This window comes from Anthonomus grandis, chromosome 3, assembly GCF_022605725.1.
Source record: "Anthonomus grandis grandis chromosome 3, icAntGran1.3, whole genome shotgun sequence".
Classification (NCBI taxonomy): Eukaryota; Metazoa; Arthropoda; class Insecta; order Coleoptera; family Curculionidae; genus Anthonomus; species Anthonomus grandis.
In genome coordinates, this window is record NC_065548.1 from 8,872,274 (window position 1) to 8,893,652 (window position 21,379).

The 21,379-nt window shown below is 32.9% G+C and overlaps 3 protein-coding genes across 3 annotated transcripts in view; 1 reads left to right on the forward strand and 2 right to left on the reverse strand.

Annotated features, from left to right (window-relative positions):
• The window catches only part of LOC126733853 (modular serine protease-like), a 33,582-nt gene extending 32,466 nt beyond the window's left edge, over nt 1-1,116 (reverse strand). The window contains exons 1-3 of the mRNA XM_050437274.1: nt 760-1,116; nt 565-655; nt 386-508 (exon numbers count right to left, since the gene is read on the reverse strand). Of these exons, the coding sequence (XP_050293231.1) occupies nt 386-508; nt 565-655; nt 760-811 (266 nt within the window). The 5' untranslated portion in view covers nt 812-1,116. The remainder of the gene's footprint in view (nt 1-385; nt 509-564; nt 656-759) is intronic.
• Nucleotides 1,117-1,480: 364 nt separating this feature from the next.
• On the forward strand, nt 1,481-12,225 carry LOC126733855 (ARL14 effector protein). The gene is made up of 4 exons (XM_050437276.1): nt 1,481-1,501; nt 1,560-1,682; nt 11,735-11,896; nt 11,947-12,225. The coding sequence occupies exons 2-4, from the start codon at nt 1,585-1,587 to the stop codon at nt 12,140-12,142; spliced, it is 456 nt and encodes a 151-aa protein (XP_050293233.1). The 5' UTR covers nt 1,481-1,501; nt 1,560-1,584; the 3' UTR covers nt 12,143-12,225.
• Nucleotides 12,224-16,862, reverse strand: LOC126733854 (phospholipid phosphatase 5). Its single transcript, XM_050437275.1, has 5 exons — nt 16,700-16,862; nt 16,418-16,602; nt 16,201-16,365; nt 12,460-12,660; nt 12,224-12,396 (listed from the first exon to the last, which is right to left on the reverse strand). Exons 1-5 carry the CDS (start codon nt 16,759-16,761, stop codon nt 12,260-12,262), a joined length of 750 nt encoding a protein of 249 aa, XP_050293232.1. The 5' UTR covers nt 16,762-16,862; the 3' UTR covers nt 12,224-12,259.
• Nucleotides 16,863-21,379: the final 4,517 nt, after the last annotated feature.

Here is a 21,379-nt window from a genome sequence, read left to right on the forward strand (position 1 = left end):
TTGACGGGGCCACGGGGCGATAAGGCGACGGGGCAATACCGGTGCGCTCTATCTGAAAAGTTGTTACGTAGACTCTTGTGCTAACGAATATTACTTTTCTCTGTTTACTGAGACACAGGTGATTCACTACCATAGGAATAACACGTATTTTAGGCCGGCTAGCGCCGTCCAAGCAAATTTAAAAATGGCTACTATGGCCGGTCTGCCACAATACACATGACTGCTGTGACAGGGCTGTCCGCGAATGTGTTAACAACACTTTTCTGAATTTATCAATGTCTCAAAGTCAGCCTTAATGAGACACCCTGTATATATAAATACAAAGAACAATAACTAATTAATTATGCCCTCAATTAATTTAATGTTAAACGATTTAAAAACTTACACCATTTGTGAACACACGGATTGCCTTTCGTCACTGCCATCGGAACAGTCGTCTTTGCCGTCACATAAATAATCACTTAAAATACAATCTGGATTTGTGCTACATTGGAATTTCGTTCTATCCCTAAAAAGTAATTAAATGCTTAATTTTGTTCAGTGTTTTATGTAATGACTTCCTACCCGTTACAGTCGTTCTGTCTTTTAAGCCTAGTGAGGGTCCTATTTGTATTCTGGACTTGTAGTCTTATGTCCAAAGATTGACCTGTTGTAACTGAAAAAAGAAAAATGTATATAATTAGGTATAGTACAGTGCACTTTATATGTAAAATATTCTGTACTAATTTCATATAATAAACATCATAATTGTACACTTACCTAATAACAGCACCATACAACTACCAACTAAAACTGTATTTATTTGTTTCATCACTGCTTCAGCTGTAACTTTAAAGTCCGTGAATTTCACACGCGATCGTAAGCAAGTATTATAATTTACGCATTATTTACAATAATTATTTATAAAATAGCCCCGAATAATATTTAAAATAAATAAAGCTGAATGGTTATAACAGTAATTAAATAAGAACTGGCCGTCGAGGAATCTCGACTTATCAAAACAAAACCGGATTAATTGCTTTGCATTTATACATGGAATTCCAAGCATTGATCTTTGTGCTATAAATAGACATGAGTAAATAATATGGGAATTACTTATAACGTATTTAGTAAACAAAAAATTTCGTGTGTTTTTGTTTATTATTACGTAAATATTAAATTAAATATAATTAAGAATACAAGACATATTTTAGCCATGTAAGGCGGGTTGTATGAAAATAGCAAAATATTACTGGTGGCGCCATCTACTCCAAAAATCATTGATTAGCTTTTTTATTTATTTTTAAACTGAAAGCGCAATTAATTATTTAATAGAATTTGTTAATAGCTTATAAAAATATTAATCATTATATTTATGAATCTATGAATAAATACTTATGTATAAATCATAAAAGCGTATATATAGCGTGCTAGAGCGCCATCTTCTGGCTGACATGTCATCGGTTTGACAAATGACAATCGCTCTTGACAGTTCCTTTTGACAGCAAGCAAAGCGTTTGAGGTTATTTAAAAAATAAACAACAATATTCAAATATCTTAATTTTTTCTTTTTAATTAAGACTGAAAAACCCCGCATTCTTTTAAATGGATTCCGAAAGCTCTGACGAAGAATATAACCCGGAACGAAGCCGTACCGCAAGAAAGTCCGCCTCCACTCCAACTCCCGCCTACTCCACCAGAAGGTTTGTTTAATACCACTTAATTGAAACAAGATTGTAACCATCAAAAAGAAAATTTTACAGGAAAAGTTTTTTTTGTATACTAATAGTAATTATCGAAATATAAAGACCTACATCATTTATTAAATCATATTGATGTATATGAATCCACTATTTGGGCAAAAATAATTAATTTAATTTATAACATTGGTGAAATAAAGAGAATAATAGCTGTTCAGCAGAACAAGGTTGTAATATCATAGAGACATTTACAACTTTGTTCAAGTGTAAATGCATGTGGGTTCAGGTGTGTGTGTAGATGGGTATATGTGGTGTAAGCATGTATGTGTGCGAGTCTCAAAGATGATGAGAAGTAAGTAAACATAACATTTTTTAGATTTTTTATATAATCTAAAAAGATCGCTAAGGATGTCTTGAAGGCTGCGAACATATCTTCTGGGCATGCATTCAAAGTTAAAAGTGACCTTACCCCCCTTACCACAACGAAAGTGCTTGGCTAAGATTTTTGGTGAGCTTAACAAGCGCAAAAGTGATGGCGAAGAAAACTTAACAATCAGATACAGAAACAATATGCCTTATATCACAACTAACAGACATGCTCAGAATCATCGAAAAAACTTGAAGTAGCCCCATTACAAGTTTTTTGTTTTAATGTAGGTGGCTTATGTACTAAACTTCAGGAATTACATAATAATATTATATGTTCTAACTATGATATCTTAATATTTGTTGAGAGTTGGCTCTCTGATGATTTTTCGGATGCTGAATTGGCTGTGAAATCTTTCAATCTTCAAGTTTCCCTGTGATAGATCGTCTCTTACAAGCAATAAACGCAGAGGTGGAGGTGTATTAATTTACATTAGAGACTTTATAAATGCCAAAAAACTTAGATTACAGTACAAACCAGTTGAGCAATTGTTTTTAGCTTGTAATGTGGGCAGGAGTAGTTTTGTAATTGGAGGGGTGTATATCCCACCTGGGTCCAATATGGATTTTTATGAAGGACATTGTCAGTCAGTTGATATTCTCAGGCAACAATTTTGAAACTCTGACTTTATTATTTTTGGTGATTTTAATGTTCCGGATGCTCTTTGGGAAAATGATGAGTTTGGAACTGTTGTTAGATGCCCACCTAACTCATGTGGATTAATACTTGGGGAGTTTTATTCTTACCTTAACTTTTTTCAAAGGAATTTTGTGCCAGATGATAGAAGTTCCTTTCTTGATCTCACTTTTACAAATAGGAATGATCTAGTGGTGAGTGAAGCTGTTGACTGTGTTTTTGATAAATCTGTCTATAATAAGCCTTATCATTTTGAATTAACTTTTAACAATGGTAAAGAAAAAACTTTAAATTTTGTACAGTTCTTCTATGACTTTAGAAATGCAAATTATTTGGGTGTTAATAGTTATTTGTGTGGAGTTGATTGGGACCATGTTTTGAATGTAATTAATATTGATGATGCGGTTTCAGAGTTCTATCATATATTGAATATGGCTATAGCTTTGTTTGTGCCTCTTAAGAGATTCAAAATCTCGTCTTTTCCCAGTTGGTTTTCAGGGGAGTTAAAGTACTTGATCCAGCAAAAGAAAATTTCACATAAAAAATATCAGTCTAGTCATACTGTTGCAGACTATGAAGTCTTCAGATCTTAGAGCTAGGTGCAAAACTCTAACGGAGACTTGTTACCAGAACCTTATTTCAAATTTGGACCAGTTACTTTATACAAACCCCAAAAGTTTTTGGTATAAGTTTATTAACAGGAGAGCAACGAATAGGCTTCCTGATTTGATGACCTATAATGATGGGGAGTTTGCAGGTTGTGAACAAATTGCAAAGGGGTTTGCCAGGTTTTTTTCTACTGTCTATAATAGAGATAATAATGTCTTACCTTCTCGGCAGGCTGGTGTAAACATGACTATTCCAAATCCTAAATTATCTAGTGGATTAATTTTTGATAAGATCTTTCGATTACCCCTTAAACTTAGTGCTGGCCCTGATCATATACCTAATTATTTTTTGAGAAAATGTGTATGTGCCCTCTCTTATCCCCTCTTTATTTTATTCACTAGGTCTTTAGACTTGACAGTTTATCCATCCGAGTGGAAACTCAGTTTTATTACGCCTATATTTAAATGTGGTGCTGCTAATGAAATGATCAATTACAGGAGTGTGTGTGTACAGTCTGCCATCCGACAACTTCTAGACAGTCTTATTTATGACCAAATTAATTTTTATTGCAAAGAACTTCTGTTAAGTGAACAGCATGGCTTCAGTCGTGGCAAGTCTGCTATTACAAACTTGTTGCTGTATCAGGGTGCTCTGTTAGGTGCTTTGGAGAGGGGTGAACAAGTGGATGTAATATATACAGACTTTTCCAAGGCATTTGACAGTGTCAACCATAGCTTATTATTAGAAAAATTGAGACTTTTTGGTTTTTCAGATTGTTTGGTGGCCTGGTTTGCAAGTTTTCTTTCTGACAGATTTCAGCAGGTACAAATTGGGGATGCTAGGTCGCATCTTATCAGTGTGACCTCTGGGATTCCACAGGGTGGTCATTGTTCTCCCCTGTTGTTCAATATTTTCATTAATGATATTTTGGTTTGCTTTAAAAATAGTAATTTTTTGTTATTTGCCGATGATTTAAAGTTTTATAGGGTGATCAGTTCAGAACAAGACATGGCTCTCTTGCAAGATGATCTGAATAGATTGTGTGAATGGTGTGTTTGTAATAGTTTGGCTCTGAATGTGGGTAAATGCAGTTACATTAGTTTCTACAAAAGAAACAAACGGGTAACTTCCTCCTATACTATTGATAATGTTAATCTTAGGTACACTGAAGTAGTAAAGGACCTTGGTATCTTTTTTGATGAACAATTGAATTTTAATACCCATGTAAATACTATTATAACTAAAGCATCTAAGGTCCTTGGTTTTATCCTGCGCAATTGTAAGGATCTGTCGGTTGAAACTTGCAAAAGGTTGTACATATCACTTGTTGTCTCTTTGTTGGAGTATGGATCAATAATTTGGTCTCCTCTGTACATGAATAATTGTATGGCACTGGAGAGGGTTCAAAATAGATTTCTACGATTCTGCCTTTATAAACTTCGCATTCCAGTTCCTAATGACCATTGTTATGATGAAGCAATGAACTTGCTGAATATGCGGAGTTTACTTAAGAGACGCACTGAGAATGATTTGGTGTTTATTTATAAACTTTTGAATGGCCTTGTGATTTGTCCCGAACTACTTAATAGGATTTCATTTAATATTCCATACCGTAATCTGAGGGCAAATCGATTGTTTTCTTTGCCTTCTCATCGTACCAACTATGCTATGCACTCGCCTGTCAAAAGGACCTTGAGGCTGGTAAACTCTACTGGAATTGAAGTTTTGGGAATTTCCTTATTGCATTTTAGGAGTCTTATTAAGAGTTTGTAGGATTTTGTTTTTTGAATTAATTTTGCTCCATGATTAATGATTTGAAATACATTTGATCATTGTCATTGATAATAATATATTTTGTTTTTTCTTAGCTAATTTTCCATTGTTAATTGTTCTGATTTTGAGAGAATATTGTTACTACTTGTAAAACGGTTTAATTAGCCTTGGTATTAAGATTAAGTCTGATAATTATTGTTAATTAGTAATTAGTGGTTAGGTAGTATAGCTTTTATTTCTTTTTCAGAAATATATATATTTTTTGTAATGGGGTTGATCCCGTGTATATATAAATAAATAAATGAATATATTAAATTTAATGAACTCATTACATTTAAGCATAAAATAAGCCATTACATTTTAATCGTCACTTAGCAAACTATTGTCAAATTCCCTGTATTCCAATGGAATAAATTTGCATATGTCTAACAAATTTTCCCTTTTTCTCTTTTTTGATAGGAAGAACAGTGTTGTATAAGTTTGGGAGTGCCTCGAGCTTTACTCTCACTGGAGGAAGGCATCTATTTCAATCACCCCTCATTTTTTTTGACATAGAATAAGTTGCCCATGTTTGCAAGATATTGTGAGACACTCTTGCACGTATGGTTGTGGGGTCATCTTTTGTAATTTGGACCCAAACGACCTCGGTTGTTTTAAATGCTGAATCCTTTTTCAGTGACGATTCAGTCAGAGAAAGATCCTTGAAGTCATTATTTTCCATACTGCACACAAGAAAAGGCTTTGAAGTTCGTGCATTTGCTATAACTTCTATCCACTGCCGAGGATGATAAACAGAAGCCGTTTTTTTCTTTCTTTCTATCAATACAAAGTCACGGTCGCAAGGTAAAAAGCTGTGACCACTTGTTAAAAATGTCTGTTCAACAGATGAGAAGTACTTCATAGTAACAAGATACTGATAAAGAGATATCATTCTCCAGTTATTATTTTGCCTGACGCATCTGTCCGACCAAACAATAAGTTTTCTGTCTGTCGCAATATTTTCCATAGGTTTAAAATGTGTCGAAACATATTTAAGTAAACACGATGCTGTTTCAGCGGACCCTCTTTTAGCTATACGCTTTCATGCCAAAAACACATGAAAACATCATTTGTGCCCATATTGTGAACGGCTTGATTATAGCAGAAGTACTGTCTTTGATAAAAGACGGAAGAGTGCTTCAAAGTCGGACAGAAAAGAACCTGCTGCAGATCAGTACATAATACTATTATATTTTTATTTTCTTTTGCTAATTTAATGTCATCACTCAGTGCAGAATATGCCTTTTCTGCTCGCCTGTGGTGGATTTCACTTTCGCGAGAGATATTATTTTTTTCTTCTTCCGATAGTGCTTCAATAAGTTTAACATAGAATTTATCAACATACTGGCAAGAGCAAGGGTGTCAAGTCGACTCTGTTTATACTGACTTTTCCAAGGCCTTTGATAGAGTGGACCATAATTTCTTGGTTGCAAAGTTAAGAGCCTTGGGAATTGGCAGTAGGGTAGCTGATTGGTTAAATAGTTTTCTCACTGATAGAATGCAGAGAGTCAAATATGGTAGTTCGGTGTCTAGACCTATAATTGTTTCATCAGGCGTACCTCAAGGGTCACACTGCGGTCCCCTTCTGTTCAATTTGTTCCTATTAGATTTACCTCAAAGTATAAAAAATAGCTCGGTACTAATGTTTGCAGATGATGTAAAGATATTTCGGCCTATTAGAACAATGACTGATGTTAAGCTTCTTCAGGAAGACATTGATAATTTTTATGGCTGGTGTCAAGCAAATCATATGGACCTTAACGTAAAAAAATGCTATCAAATATTTTCAAGAGTAAAAAGTCCTATTTCTTACAATTATTCCATCAACCATACTAACTTAAAGGTTACCGATTAAATGAAGGATCTTGGTGTTGTATTGGACAGCAAATTATCATTTGATATTCATATATCGGGTATTATTTATTTATTTTATTTATTTATTTATTTAGCAATAGTATACAAAGTTAACAATGTTATAAACTTATAAATGTTTAACAATTATATAATATATGTAATGTATATCATCTTCTAATATATATAATCTTTCTAATTATTTATATTTTGTTCTTTTCATAACTACCTATTGCCCTAATTCAACGCACAATGGTAATTTCATACTGTGTGTGCGCCTAACAACGTTTATTAATTACTATTACTGAGGTTTAAATCATTATAAAATATTTATCTAACAAAAATGCAAATTTTAGAAATACTTTACTCACTAAATTTTAATTATTGTAACAAATACTTTTTATATTATAGATTATACTAAAAAGAAACTTACTTAAAATATAACTATTAATACCAAATATTTTTTTTTATATTAGATAATTAGTTTCATAATTACTATCAAGTATCCATTTACCAATTTTTTTTTTGACATTTTTATATGATTTATTTTTAAATTCTTGAGGTAGACTATTTTAAATTTTTGGACCAATACAGCAAACATGATTTTGACAAATTGTAAGTCTAGGATTCTGTAGGCAAACATTATTCTGAGGAGCCAATCTTGTATTGCAACCATGAGATGTACTTCTTTTATAAAAATCTGTTTTTAGCATGATTCTTATAACTGACTTAATGAAAAGCTGTTTTATGTTTAGCAAATTGCTGTCTTTGTAAACTAGATTCGTAGGGTATCTTTTAGTTTTAAAAAGCATTACCTTAATGATCCATTTCTGTGCTATAATGAGCTTCTCCAAAATAGTCACACCCGCACTCCCCCATATCACAAGCCCATAACATATTATTGATTCAACTAGTGAAAAGTAAACTGTTTTTAGTGTTTTAAAATCTAATACGTTTCTTAGCTCATAAAATTTAAAGATCAGTTTTCTAATTTTATCAGCTACGCTTTCAACTTGTTCTTTCCATGACAAATTTTGGTCGATGATAATTCCCAAGTATTTTAAACTGGTTTTTCTCCCTATTGTTTTCTCACATTTACAGTTAATAGTTATCATGCACTGTGATTCATGCAATTTTATTTGTTGATAGTTAGGTAGATATGAACTTAAAATTGAAAAGTTAACGAATTTGGTTTTATCAACATTTAATGAAAGCATGCTATTATTCAGCCAATCTTTAATTTTTTTCATCGCTATTTCAGCATTTTTCTTAGCAATTTCCCAGGTTTCCCCTCATTTATAACTGATAAACTGCCATTTATGTAGATAATAAACAGCAACGAAGAAAGCACCGTACCCTGAGGAACACCGCACTCTACTATGGATTCATGGCTATGTTGTCCTGATATGTTTATTTCCTGCAACCTTTTAGTTAAATAAGATGTTATTAGATTATTTGGAACCCCTCTAATGCCAATATTATCCAATCTTCCAAGCAGAATACGATGCTCCACAGTATCAAATGCCTTTTGTAGGTCAAGAAACACACCAATAACTTTTTTGCCTTGATCCAGACTTGTTACTATTTTTTCTGTAACTCTACACATTGCATTTTCAGTACTCGAGCCCTCCCGGAATCCAAATTGATTTTCATTTAATAACTGATATTTTTCTAGAAAGAATGTCAACTGTTTTTTAAAACATTTCTCCACAATTTTACTTATTGTGCTTGTCAAAGCTATTGGCCTGTAGTTACTTAAGACTTTTATTAATCACCAGAAAAATAAAAAATTACAATTCTGTTATAAACCAAATGCATATCACATCTTGAATAGTTCGTTCTTTACAAAGAGCACATTTAATGTGTATTGAAACAATTAAAAAATATCTATAGAACTTAAATTTTATACAAATACAAATAAAATTCCAGAAGGTGACTAATAGGCCATGTTTTCAGACTTCCAGGGAACAACACCTGCGAGATTCCCTGAATTCTGTTGAGGCCTTATATATATTTAATAATTATAAATTATAAATGACACTTATAAATAATAAACAAAAGCATTTTCCCAGTTAAAGAAAAAAAGGAGAAAGTTAATACAACACGAATAAAAAGCATACTGATGGGATAAGGAGAGAATAGGAAAAGGAACTGGAATTGGACAAGGAAAAGGTTGGCACATATAAATAATTCGATTTTATAATTTAAAAATAAAAATAAAAAACAATTTTTTATTATTCTAAGTGAGTAATTTGTTATTGATTTATTAGAATTAGTTTAGTTTTCATCTTAAAAGTTTTTTCTGACATGGTAAAATCATTTATACAATATTTGTTAGTATAGTGTGCTATTAAGTAAGAAAACGATCTCTTAAAAAATTCTTTATTGTGTGAAGGAATAGTTAATAATTGATTAATAATATGAGTTAATGGTTTCAATAAGAATGAGCTATATTTTTTTATTAAATTTGAGCAAATACAATCTGTTCCTCCCTTAACCCCTTTTTTTAAATCAGTAATTTGCATATTGATATCTTTCTCTGAAACTGGATTTAAATAAAATGACTGACTTACCCTCTTGCCTAGATCTAAGGTGTTTGATTTGATTTTGCTGGCAATTTTTTTAGCTATATTGCTAAAATATTTAGTGAATTCATTAGCCATTTGTTTTTTATCAGTGATTTCTCCACCCTCCCTACTGACACTGCTTATATCTACCTTACTTATTTGGTCATTTGTAGCTTCTTTAATAACATTCCATAGCTTCCTAGGGTTGTTAATGTTCTCCTTTGCATTATCTCTCGGGCTCATAGAATGTTAGGTTTCATCATACGGTCTAGTAAGGACTTTTCAATTTTTACGATAAAGAAACTATATTGCTCGCTAGTTAGAAGTGTTCTGGAGTATTGCTCACCTATCTGGAACCCTTGTTATGTAACACATGTAACTGCAATTGAGCGAGTGCAGAATAAGTTTCTTCGTTATATTGGTTACAGGTGTGGTTATATCAGAGATGATTATTCTTATAGTGAATTAAGATCGCTACTTAATATTGATACTTTGGAAGGAAGGAGACTAAATCTTGAAATTCGTTTACTTCACAAGATTATTAATCTGTGTAATTGATTGTCCAGATCTTTTAAATCTAGTATGTCTGAATGTACCTATAAGAAGAAATCGGCATACTAATGTTTTTTATGTTTCTTACGATTCTACAAATGATGGCAAAAATAACCCTATTACAAGAATGTTAAATAATGCAAACTCTATGCAACAATCTGTAGATTTTTTTGGAACTTCAGAGGCAAGATTTAGAGGATCTTTAAGGCATATATTGTGATATATACTTTAATTTTTTTTGTATATCAATGTATATCTATACTGTATTTAGTAATTAGTTCTATTTATTGTAAAATGGCAAGTCCGTAAATAAATAAATAAATAAATCAGACCTTGGTGTACCGAATCTTAAATTGAAATCAGAGGCAAGATTTAGAGGATCTTTAAGGCATATATTGTGATATATACTTTAATTTTTTTTGTATATCAATGTATATCTATACTGTATTTAGTAATTAGTTCTATTTATTGTAAAATGGAAGTCCGTAAATAAATAAATAAATCAGACCTTGGTGTACCGAATCTTAAATTGAAATCAGACCTGAATATATCCCTGTATAGCTTCTCGATGCATTTAACTTCTGGATGTTTGCCCTTAAACAAACTAAACATCTCCTTTAACGTTAAATCGGCACAATTTTTCGGTCCGACCTCTTGCATAGTGACTTTCTTGTTTAGGAAAACTCTCGATATGTGCTTTAATCCTTAATAGTGTCTGGTATAGCTGTAGGCCTGTTTGAATGTCTTCCTCTTTTATCTTCCAGTGGCTCGTTAAATTTTAATTTTTCTTGCAGCTTTTGTAGGAGCCTTGGTGTAATTTTTAAAACGTAACATAATGTTTTTTGACATACCTGTACCTTTGGTATTTCTTGATTTTCAACGGGTAGATAATATTTTACGCTACATTGTCTTCTGGAAATATCTTCATCCACATATATCTTCGTTTAATATTAACAATATCCATACACTGTTGCGCAAGCATTCTTGTCTGATTGTCATAGTTTAAATTATAAAAATCTTTAAATGCCTTTTGTTTATTCGCCAAAGTAATATTTTGGCATTCATATTTACAGCGACAAACGCGTACCTGAAATAAAAACAATAATTTTATAATCGCTCATTAATAACACTGTTTTCTCAGAAACATGGGTGATGGTTACAACTTTTTTTTACTCACATCATCAACAGCGATTTTTCCAGGAACGGCAACATTTCTTTTATTTATATATGGCTGTCCACTGTCCCTCAAGCTTTTTCTTTTAATATCTTTTTATTCGGTAACGTTTATTTTACGCTTTCGGCCTTTATTCAGCTGTTTTTTTGCAGCAGAAGTAAAACGCACAGCACTTGACGCCATTTTGCAACAAACACACAGCGCAAACCTATTATTGTTACAACCTTGTTCAGGCCGATGCAATGTTTGCAAACTAAAATGACCCATAATAATATACACGTTAAGGTCGATTGCAGTAAAAACGGCTATATTATGTCGGTTACAACGTTATTCCATGTTTACCGTCGTTTCTAAAATATTGTTGGTTACAACCTTGTTCGGGGCAGGTATTCAATTTATTTAAGTCATTTTCCTTAATTTTTCTTAGACAAGCCGCGAGAAATGCCTCAAAAGCAATTAGTGCCTCTTCCTTTGACAAATCCATGGAGAATTTCAACCCGGATTTGAGCCAACGAGAAAGGCGAAAAATCAGTAAGAAGTTCAGTAGTGGGACAACTAGGAAACCTAGTGGGGCACTATATGATGAAAAGTAGGTAGGCTATTGAAAGTTAATTAATCATAAATAATAATTTTTATTAGGGGGATTCATATAGCTTCTGGCAGAGATCTTTGTGACTGTCTCAGTGAAAAATGTCCAGGCTGTTGGTTTGAATGTATTAAATGCGAAGGCACAAAGTGCGGAGCAGAATGTAGAGTTTATAGAAAGTATGTTGTGGATTCCATAGAGTTCCATGGGTATGATATTACTATTAAGAATCCTATTTTAAGAAACTAGACTAAACTGTAGTTTAGAACAATGTTAAAAACCCTTGTGATTGTGCTTAAAATTGTATTAATTAAATTATTTAAAAAGAAAAACAGTTACATTTATTTATTAAGAAGAGTTTACAAATTAAAAGTTTTCTAACCGCTCCCTTATATTTGCCAATGATTTTTGGACTTCTTCATCCGATAAACCTTCTGTCCAATAAAATGCATAATAGACCACATGGGCTATCAGCAATCCCAGAATTGCACCTCCAAACACATCTGTGAAAAATTTTAAATTTTTTTTTTTAAATAAATTAAGTGAAATTACCATGGAAGACTTACCAGAATAATGGTGATGGTAGTCACAAGTCCTGCTCACCCCAATAAGCACCGCAATAATGACGGGGATACTAATTAAAAGGCATTTCCAGCCCTTAAATCGTCCCCGTTCTTTAATCCTGAACAATTTGCACATTCTTAGGGACATGAAATACATGCCGGAAAAGGCAAAAGTGGAGTGGGCACTAGGAAAACTTTTTCTTGCTAAAATATTGATGACTTGTAAGGTGAGTTTTTTTAAGGATCTCTTAAGGTACATTTGATTTAGTAAAAATGAGGGAAGTTGAATAAAAAGGGACTTTTAATAAGGTTTCTTGGGTTCTATTTTAGGAAAATCTACATCAGAGGTCAAAACATGTTTTAGCAAGTATGAAGAATTTCAAGAATATTAGGAGAATATATATCTGGTAACTCTTATCATGGTTAAACTAAATGCCTCTTGAATTTTTCTTCGTGTTTCCTTATATTTATTTGTATTTATTCAAATTTAAAGCAAGAAAATTCAAATAGATTATAAAAATTGGAACGGAAAGAAACCAGAGAAAATACCATAAAATTCTTATATTCTGACAGGCTGATATGTCTTGGACATGAAATAAAATATAAAATATTATACAGGGTGTTTCCTAACTACGGTACGAAACTATACAGTACGATTGTTTTCGAGAAAAAAAATTTTAAGTATCTTTAACTCATTCTAAAAATTATCCATGGACGACAACATGAAATAAAAACCAATTAATTCGATAAACAATTTCGACCTTAAAGTAGATGAGCAAAATGTCCACCCTCCAATGCACGACTTTTTGGTCTCTTGTGTCTTGTTTACATGATAATAAACATTCAACTTCTACGATTTTTATTATTAGATTTTTGAAATACAACAAAATAACAAATACATTGCTTCTTATGACAAATAATTGGCAAGTCCATTCAAGTACCTCCTTTGTACCTACCTGCTTTGGACACCAGCTGACAGTCATAGAATTGCTATAAGTAAAATTCAGCTGTCAATTAGCAGTGATTCATTACTCCATCATGAATAATTTTACTAACCATGAAATGACCGACATGCACTTTATTTATGGATTAGCAAATGGAAATGCGGAACAAGCACGAAGAATTTACCACGACAGATATCCTAACAGAGTAATTCCATGTGCAAAAAAATGTAAAAAACTACATGCAAGATTATGTGAAACTGGGAGTTTTAATAAAAATATGGGTGGTGGAAGACCAGAAAGTATAACAACGCCTGAACTGGAAGAAGCTATACTTGATTCGATAGAAGAAGATCCTTCCAATAGTATCAGGAAGATTGCACTGCAGCTTGAAGTCATTTCAAAAACCGTTTGGAAAGTTCTAAAAAGAAACCTCCTGCATCCATATCACATACAGCGTGTACAAGCTCTACTGCCTCGGGATTTTCATCCAAGATTAATGTTTTGCAGGTGGTTGATTCATACGATGGCACACAATAATAATTTCCTACCAAATATTTTATTTACGGACGAGGCAAATTTTTCAAGAGATGCTATTATGAACTTCCACAATGATCATTTTTGGGCCGACGAAAATCCCCATGTTATTAGAGACACTCATTTTCAGCAACAATTTTCGCTGAACGTTTGGATAGGAATTATTGGTGACTACCTAATTGGCCCATTTTTTTTACCGGCAAGATTAACAGGTGAATCCTATACGGATTTCTTGCAACACCATTTACCCACTTTATTAGAAGAAGTACCCCTACAAGTAAGAGTCAACATGTGGTTTATGCACGACGGGGCTCCAGCTCATTTCAGTGTTCTTGCTCGTCAGCATCTCGACGTCATCTACCCTAATTGCTGGATTGGACGTGCGGGACCTTAAAATTGGCCGGCTCGCAGTCCTGATATGAATCCCCTGGATTACTATTTATGGGGCCATCTGAAGGCTCTTGTTTATAAAACTCCTGTTCTAGATGTGAATGACTTGAGGAATCGGATAATTGTCAATTGCATTATCATAAGTGATACTCCAGGTATTTTTGAGCGTGTCAGACACTCAATGACAAATCGTTTGCAGTCGTGTATTTTATCAGAAGGTGAGCATTTTGCTCATTTACTTTAAGGTCAAAATTGTTTATCGAATTAATTGGTTTTTATTTTATGTTGTCGTCCATGGATAATTTTTAGAATGAGTTAAAGATACTTAAATTTTTTTTTTCGAATACAAAGCCAGATATGAAGATAATATAAGATACGAAAAAGTTGTATTTTTAGTTGCTTAAATACAAAAATAAATAAAAAGCTGCAAAACAATTATTGGCCTTGTTTTTTTCTCAACAATAAGCATGTGGTGCCCACTAACACGCCACTGGACCTAATAATTTCAATCTAGTTACAGCTAAATAAGCGTCTTATAACTTCAAATAACTGCACCAAATTTCAACCAAATCGGTTTAAGGATAGTTATAGTATTTTTAAAATACCGTTATTTTTTTGAACCTTCATCGCCCTGTATCTCAGAAACAAAGCAACTCCCGACATACGTTCATAGGAACTTTTTTTCATAAAACGACCTAACGATTCACCCTGTATAGTTTCGTACCGTAGTTAGGAAACACCCTGTATATAACAAAATGGGTTTTTAAATGCTGGAAAATTATGAACTTTTCTTATCCCAGGAATATGAGCTGAAATCATTGTTTTTATTCCAGGCAGGGATAAAAACAATGATTTCCATTTAGGGAGTTATTTAATTATCCATTGATAATTCATCTTTTTTCATCATTCATCATTCATTTTTTGATTCCAACTGTTCCAGGCAAACCATGTTCTTATAATTTTCCTATTCCACGCATTTGAGCATATTTCTAAAATTTTACTGCTAAAAATTAATTTTAATCTGCATATTCATCACTAATTTGAGCAGAAATCAGTTGAGATTCTATATAAAATAGGAATTTCATCAGACCTTTTTGGCATAAATTCATTATTATTTGGAAAACTACATTTTATTTACTTTTCCAGAAAACTTTCTTGAAAATACAGTATTTTGTAAATCTCTGTTTCATTCTGTATTTTATAGTAAAATGTAATAATCAAGTTAATTTACATACTGTTTAACTTTTGTTCACTATTATTAGCCCAGGAGTCCAATTTTCAATAGTTTATCATAGATGAAAGGTAGTTAACCCATTTGCGCCTCAATTAAGGTATTTAATTAAAAATTCTCGTAGTTTGTCGATTTTGTGAACAAAGTCAGCAATTTGATAAATAATTGTTAAACCTATTATTGCACATCGAAGGAAATATTTGATTCCAGGCAGTTGCCTAATTATCAACTCCTGATAATTAATTTTTTTTCCTGACATTTGGGCAAATTTCTATATTTTAACTCTTAATTAATTTTGTATATTTGTAACTAATTAATATATGATTCATAATGATCCAAGGAAATTTGAAAGAAATTCAAGGAATTCCTAGTAACTAAAAAAGTACTAGAGAACTTCAGATTACCCATTATAGAACTGGATTGTTTTCTTGGGCTTCTTTCCTTGGCTTGTTAAATATTTTCCTGGGATGGATTTCCATAGCTTTTGGAATACAATTCTATTCACCAAAACAAAGGAAAGTTCAAGAGAATTGAGGAAAAGGAAAACCAGAAGAAACCTAAAGAATATCAGGGCAACACAAAATGGTATTTGCTTGTAATTTTTACTCTAAACAGTTACGGTTTCCCTGAAATGCTTTTACTTACCATCCATGTGTCCTTTATACTCCCCTGTACAATGATTAATATCGGTCCCATACCCATCAGGAAAGCACCTCAAAAAGAAATTAGGCCTTGGTCTTCCCACTAATAACTTGAGTGTTACTGTGAATATCCCACTTAGCATGTAAACCAGTGTGAGGGCATAAAAGCCTATAAAAATTATTCATCCTACATTTTAATGGATAAATCGGCAGATGCTTACCCTTTACGATGTCCTTGTACCTCTGGTTTACCGCATATTCAGCGAGAAATATGACGGTGGGTATAAATATTAATAAGAAAAAGAGACACCACTTTGGAACGATCGAGGGCATCAAAGGGTATCGGTACATCCATAATTCTTCTTCTTCTATGTGTCTGATGAAGGGAGTTTGTTGGTCCAACCACCTTTACACATAATAAAGTTGAATGAGAAGACGGAAATCTACTTTTTGGTATTTGGATCAAGATTTAGAACCTTTGGGAATTATATAAGACTACTTACAAGAATATTATATATAGAATAATTCTAAGCAATAGTTCCGCTACATGGTCCACCAGCTCCATTTTCAAAATCGTCGGTGGCCTTTAGAAGGTTTTCCATGTTTTTTTGGACATTTTTTCTACTGGGAATTTTGAGTTTTGTCTGTCATAAATTTGACGTAAAATTGATGTTTTTTGTTGGCTTTTTGTGGCTATTAAAGGTCATTAAATTGAGTAAGAGTGATTTGAAGATTGTGAACATTATTTTTAGAGAAGCTGATTTTCTAATAAACTATCGCAAATCGAAAAAAAATTTTCTTCTTGATGCAATCTTGATAAAGGATTTGCCCATCTTTTACTATGATCTGTGGAAAAAATTCTAAAGTACTTTTTGATAAGTAATTTAACAGTTTACTAAACAGTGTCATTTTGGTAATTACAATTTTTTTTAATTAAAGTAACAGTTTGTAAGTTACAGGCAAAAAAGTGACTTTACTAGAAAAAGTTGTTTTTTCTTAATAATTTAAAAAGAGTTTTCTTAAAAATCACCACATGAACATATAGAAACATTGCAGCTATGTAGTGTGTTATTCTGATGATGATGATAAGTTAACTCATCGAAATGCATTACTCTTGATTGAAAGTTTGGCATTTTCATTTGTAGAGAAAAGTCTTTCCGCCCTTTCTAACCTGCTAAATTCAAGTCATCCTGAAGCAAAGCCGCATCAAACTTACAGGTCTAAACAATTTAAAGTCAAACTCAAACTCAAACTCAAAAATGCTTTATTGTCAATATAAACAGACATATATAGACTGTACATTAAAGAAATAAAAACGAATAGAAACTAATTTAAAATAAAATAAAATTATATAAAACTTTGAAAAATACTTAAATGCTAATCATTAAAAAATTCACTTAAACTATAGTACGCTTTACTAGCAAGAAATATTTTCGTCCTTGTACGTAGGCTTTTTTCAGTCTTAAGTTGTCTTATTTCTAGTGGAAGTTTATTAAACAGCTTTCTACCTCCATATATGATAGAGCTACGGACAAGTTCAAAATGAGGAATGGGTAGCTTCAACAAATAATTTTGTCGCGTATTATAGTGGCTTCCTAAGTGGAGTTCCTGTTTATATTTTCTAAAAACTAAGCAAACTGTTTCCAAAATAAAGATACAACACAGGGTTAAAATATTATGACTTACAAAAAGCGGGCGACATGAGTCACGAGGCTTGGCCCCACATAGAAATCTAATGGCTCTTTTCTGGAGTACAAACACTGAACTAAAAAGTGAATTTGAACATGAACCCCAAAAGCAAATTCCATATCGAAGGTGCGACTCGATAATCGCGAAGTATGCAGATCTGGCGATGGAGAAATTAAGACTGGTGGCAATAACCCTTAGGGCGTAGCAGTCTGATGAGACTTTTCTACATACATTCACAATATGGTCTTCAAATTTAAGGAACTTGTCTATGGAAAGACCCAAAAACTTACTGAACGGTGGCATGGTGATGGCTTCATTATTTAAACATATATGATTTGTATTACATTTAAAATTAAGGATATTTGTTTTGGAAACATTAAATGTCAAAAAATTTGCATCACACCAGTCTTTTATTCTTAACAAATCTGCACGTATATTGGCCTCCATTTGAGAAACATCAGAGTCGTGCCAGAGGATGGTGGTATCATCGGCAAACAATGTAAATTTGCCAGTTACCTGCAGTTGTGGTAGATCGTTCACATAAATGAGAAAAAGTAGAGGACCAAGTACTGATCCTTGGGGAACACCCACATTTATATTAAGTTCCTTAGAGATACCACCATTAAATTTGACAGCCTGGACACGATTTGATAAGTAGGAACGAAACCACTCAAGGGCAGTTCCTCTGAAACCATAAAGCTCCAGTTTCATCAGCAGCACTCTGTGACTCACGCAGTCAAATGCCTTGGACAAGTCACAGAATACCGCTGCTGCAACTTCATTAACATTAATTAAGTCGGTTGTACAGGTGCTCGAGAAAGCTAAAGATAGCATCATTTGTGCTCACAGACTCACGAAAGCCAAACCGCTGAAGACTCAATAGGCCAAACCTATTTAAAAATGAAACCATCCTCACCTTAACGAGCCGTTCCACTATCTTGGCTAAAGTAGGCAATAACGCTATAGGTCTAAAGTTAGAAGGACAGTCGCGATCGCCACCCTTGTAAAGAGGAACAATCATTGCTCTTTTTAACCACTCTGGGAAAACTCCAGACATAAATGAAAAGTTAATTGACTCGGCCAAGACTTGCAAAGCAACAAGAGGTAAAGCAGGAAATATTTTAAGAGAAAGCCCATCCCAACCTGATGAACTCTTATTCTTAATATTAACCATTAACTGTTTAAGCTCTTCTACACTTGTGGGGGCAAAAAAGAAAGATTCGGCTACTACCACATTGCTGAGATAGCTCCTGGGATCTATTTTTTGTGAGAGATTGGCTGCAAGGTTACTAGCAATATCACAGTAGAAGGAATTGAGGACATTGGAATCTAAGGTACTCGGAATAACCAAGACATTATTTTTGCCCTTTAGCTCATTTAAAATCTTCCAAGACTCTTTTGCTCTGTTGGAGGCATTATTTATCCTCTTTTGAAAGTAGGTCCACTTAGCCATTTTGATTGAGTTTCTGTAAATCTTGCGGTATCTGTTATAATAATTTAAAAATGTTGCATTGTTCATAGCGTATTTTTTAATGTAAAAAAGAGAGCGTATATTTTTCCCAGATACTCGTAAACCCTTAGTATACCAAGGTTTTCTATTTCGTTTCTTAATATTGACAACAGGAAAAGCAGTGTGAAAATTGTTTAATACTATTTGATGAAAGCTATGCAGTGGGTTAATAGTAGTCAATGCAGTATTCCAACTTGACATATTGCAAACATTAAGCCAGTAGTGTCTCATATTCTCACGCAAATAATTGATTAAACATGTCACGCAAACTCAGGAAAACGAGTATTCCTAAGTTTATTATCTTGGAGTACTCTCGATGTACAAATATACACGTTAGACGAGTCGATTTGATAAGTATGAAGCCATTAGCATCAATGATCTACCACAGAAATCTGATCTCTCCAGTTTTCATATCACAATGCCATCTGTCGACCTTGTCGAAGGCCTTTGCACAGTGTAAAACACAAAACGTGTTAAAAAAAATGCAAAGGTTTGTAACAGTGGATTTGCCAAAGAAAACTATGATAAAATTCTGAGTTTTCCTCAGATAGGTGTGGTAATATTGATTTATGTAGAATCCTTTCAAAAATCTTGAACAGATTACTCAATACTAATATCATAGGTCTATAATCAATTATATTATTTTAGCTACTATTAAAAAAGGTGTAACAGGGGATTTTTTTAGCCTGTCTGATGGAAAACATCCTAGCCTGAAAGAGAAATTGAATAAAAACTTGAGAGGAACAATTATGAGATTGGCACAAAAATAATTTTTAGAAATAATAAACATCTTGGCAAAATAAAGTAATATATATATATTTCCTTCGATTCAAATGTATTTGGAGAAATTTATTAAAATATCAACCTGTTAGAATGTTTTCTTTGGGAACACCTCAATCTAGATATCTAGGAGAACGTTTAGTTTTATATTTGACAAAGTTGTGTCAATCACCTCTTCACCTCTAGCTAACCTCACTTTGATATGTCAAATAGGAACCTCCATAGTGTGACCACCATTGTAAGAAGCATTAAAATATCTATTTAACGGTGCCAAAGAAAATCAAATAAAATTATTAAGTGTCATTTTAAAGGGCATTCAATCTCCCATCTAACCAACTGAAAAAATTATAATCGTGTGGTAGTAAAACACATTTTATCAACTTTAACTTTGTTAGGTCAAATGGTTTTTTTATAGTGTCACACATTATTTTAAATGACAAACAATTTTCTACCTTACTTCGCCAAAAAAAAAGCAAGCTGAAGCGAGTTACCAGTAAAAATGTATGGTAATAATCCTCAAAAATACAACATATAGTATTGGGATACTATATGTTGTATAGTATCCTACAACATATAGTATCTAACAATATAGAGTCTAGACATATAATATCTATCAAACGAAAATAATTTGTATTTCCAACAGACAATTCGAGAGTGGCTTAATGAACAGTTTCCAGGAACGTGGATTGACAGGTGTGGTGCTATTGAATGGCCCGCACGGTCCCCAGACTTACACCAGAGGATTTTTTCCTTTGGGGGGTATTTAAAAAGCAAAGATTATAAAACCCCTCCGGAAAATATTAATCATTTAAGGGTACTCGCGAATGTAGGGATATTAGCGGACAAACACTTGCCAATGTTTGTGAGGAATTTCAAAATAGACTTTATTATAGTCTCGCGAACAACGGAGCACATTTTAAGCACTTAATAAAATAATGTTTGTCAACTGATTAAATTGTTAATTTTTTAAATACCTATTTACACCCTTACCGTTGATAAGTCTATCAACTTACATTTTTTATACACCATTGGGTGGTAGATGCTCTTTAAAATGAAATGTCATACGATGGGCATTCCCATTTGACATATCAAAGTGAGGTTAGCTGGAGGTGATTGACAGAACTTTGTCAAATATAAAACGTCTCCCTATATATCTAGATTAACGTGTTTATCACAGAATATCCCCCTACACGTCTTTTTAGCA

Coding starts and splice junctions, on each gene's coding strand:
- LOC126733855 (XM_050437276.1), top strand. CDS start 1,585: ATGGATTCCGAAAGCTCTGACGAAGAATATAACCCGGAACGAAGCCGT. Junction 1,683..11,734: donor CCCGCCTACTCCACCAGAAG/GTTTGTTTAATA, acceptor AATTTTTCTTAG/ACAAGCCGCGAGAAATGCCT. Junction 11,897..11,946: donor GGGGCACTATATGATGAAAA/GTAGGTAGGCTA, acceptor AATTTTTATTAG/GGGGATTCATATAGCTTCTG.
- LOC126733854 (XM_050437275.1), bottom strand. CDS start 16,761: ATGGAGCTGGTGGACCATGTAGCGGAACTATTGCTTAGAATTATTCTA. Junction 16,366..16,417: donor GTACAAGGACATCGTAAAGG/GTAAGCATCTGC, acceptor TAATTTTTATAG/GCTTTTATGCCCTCACACTG. Junction 12,661..16,200: donor GTATAAAGGACACATGGATG/GTAAGTAAAAGC, acceptor TCAATATTTTAG/CAAGAAAAAGTTTTCCTAGT.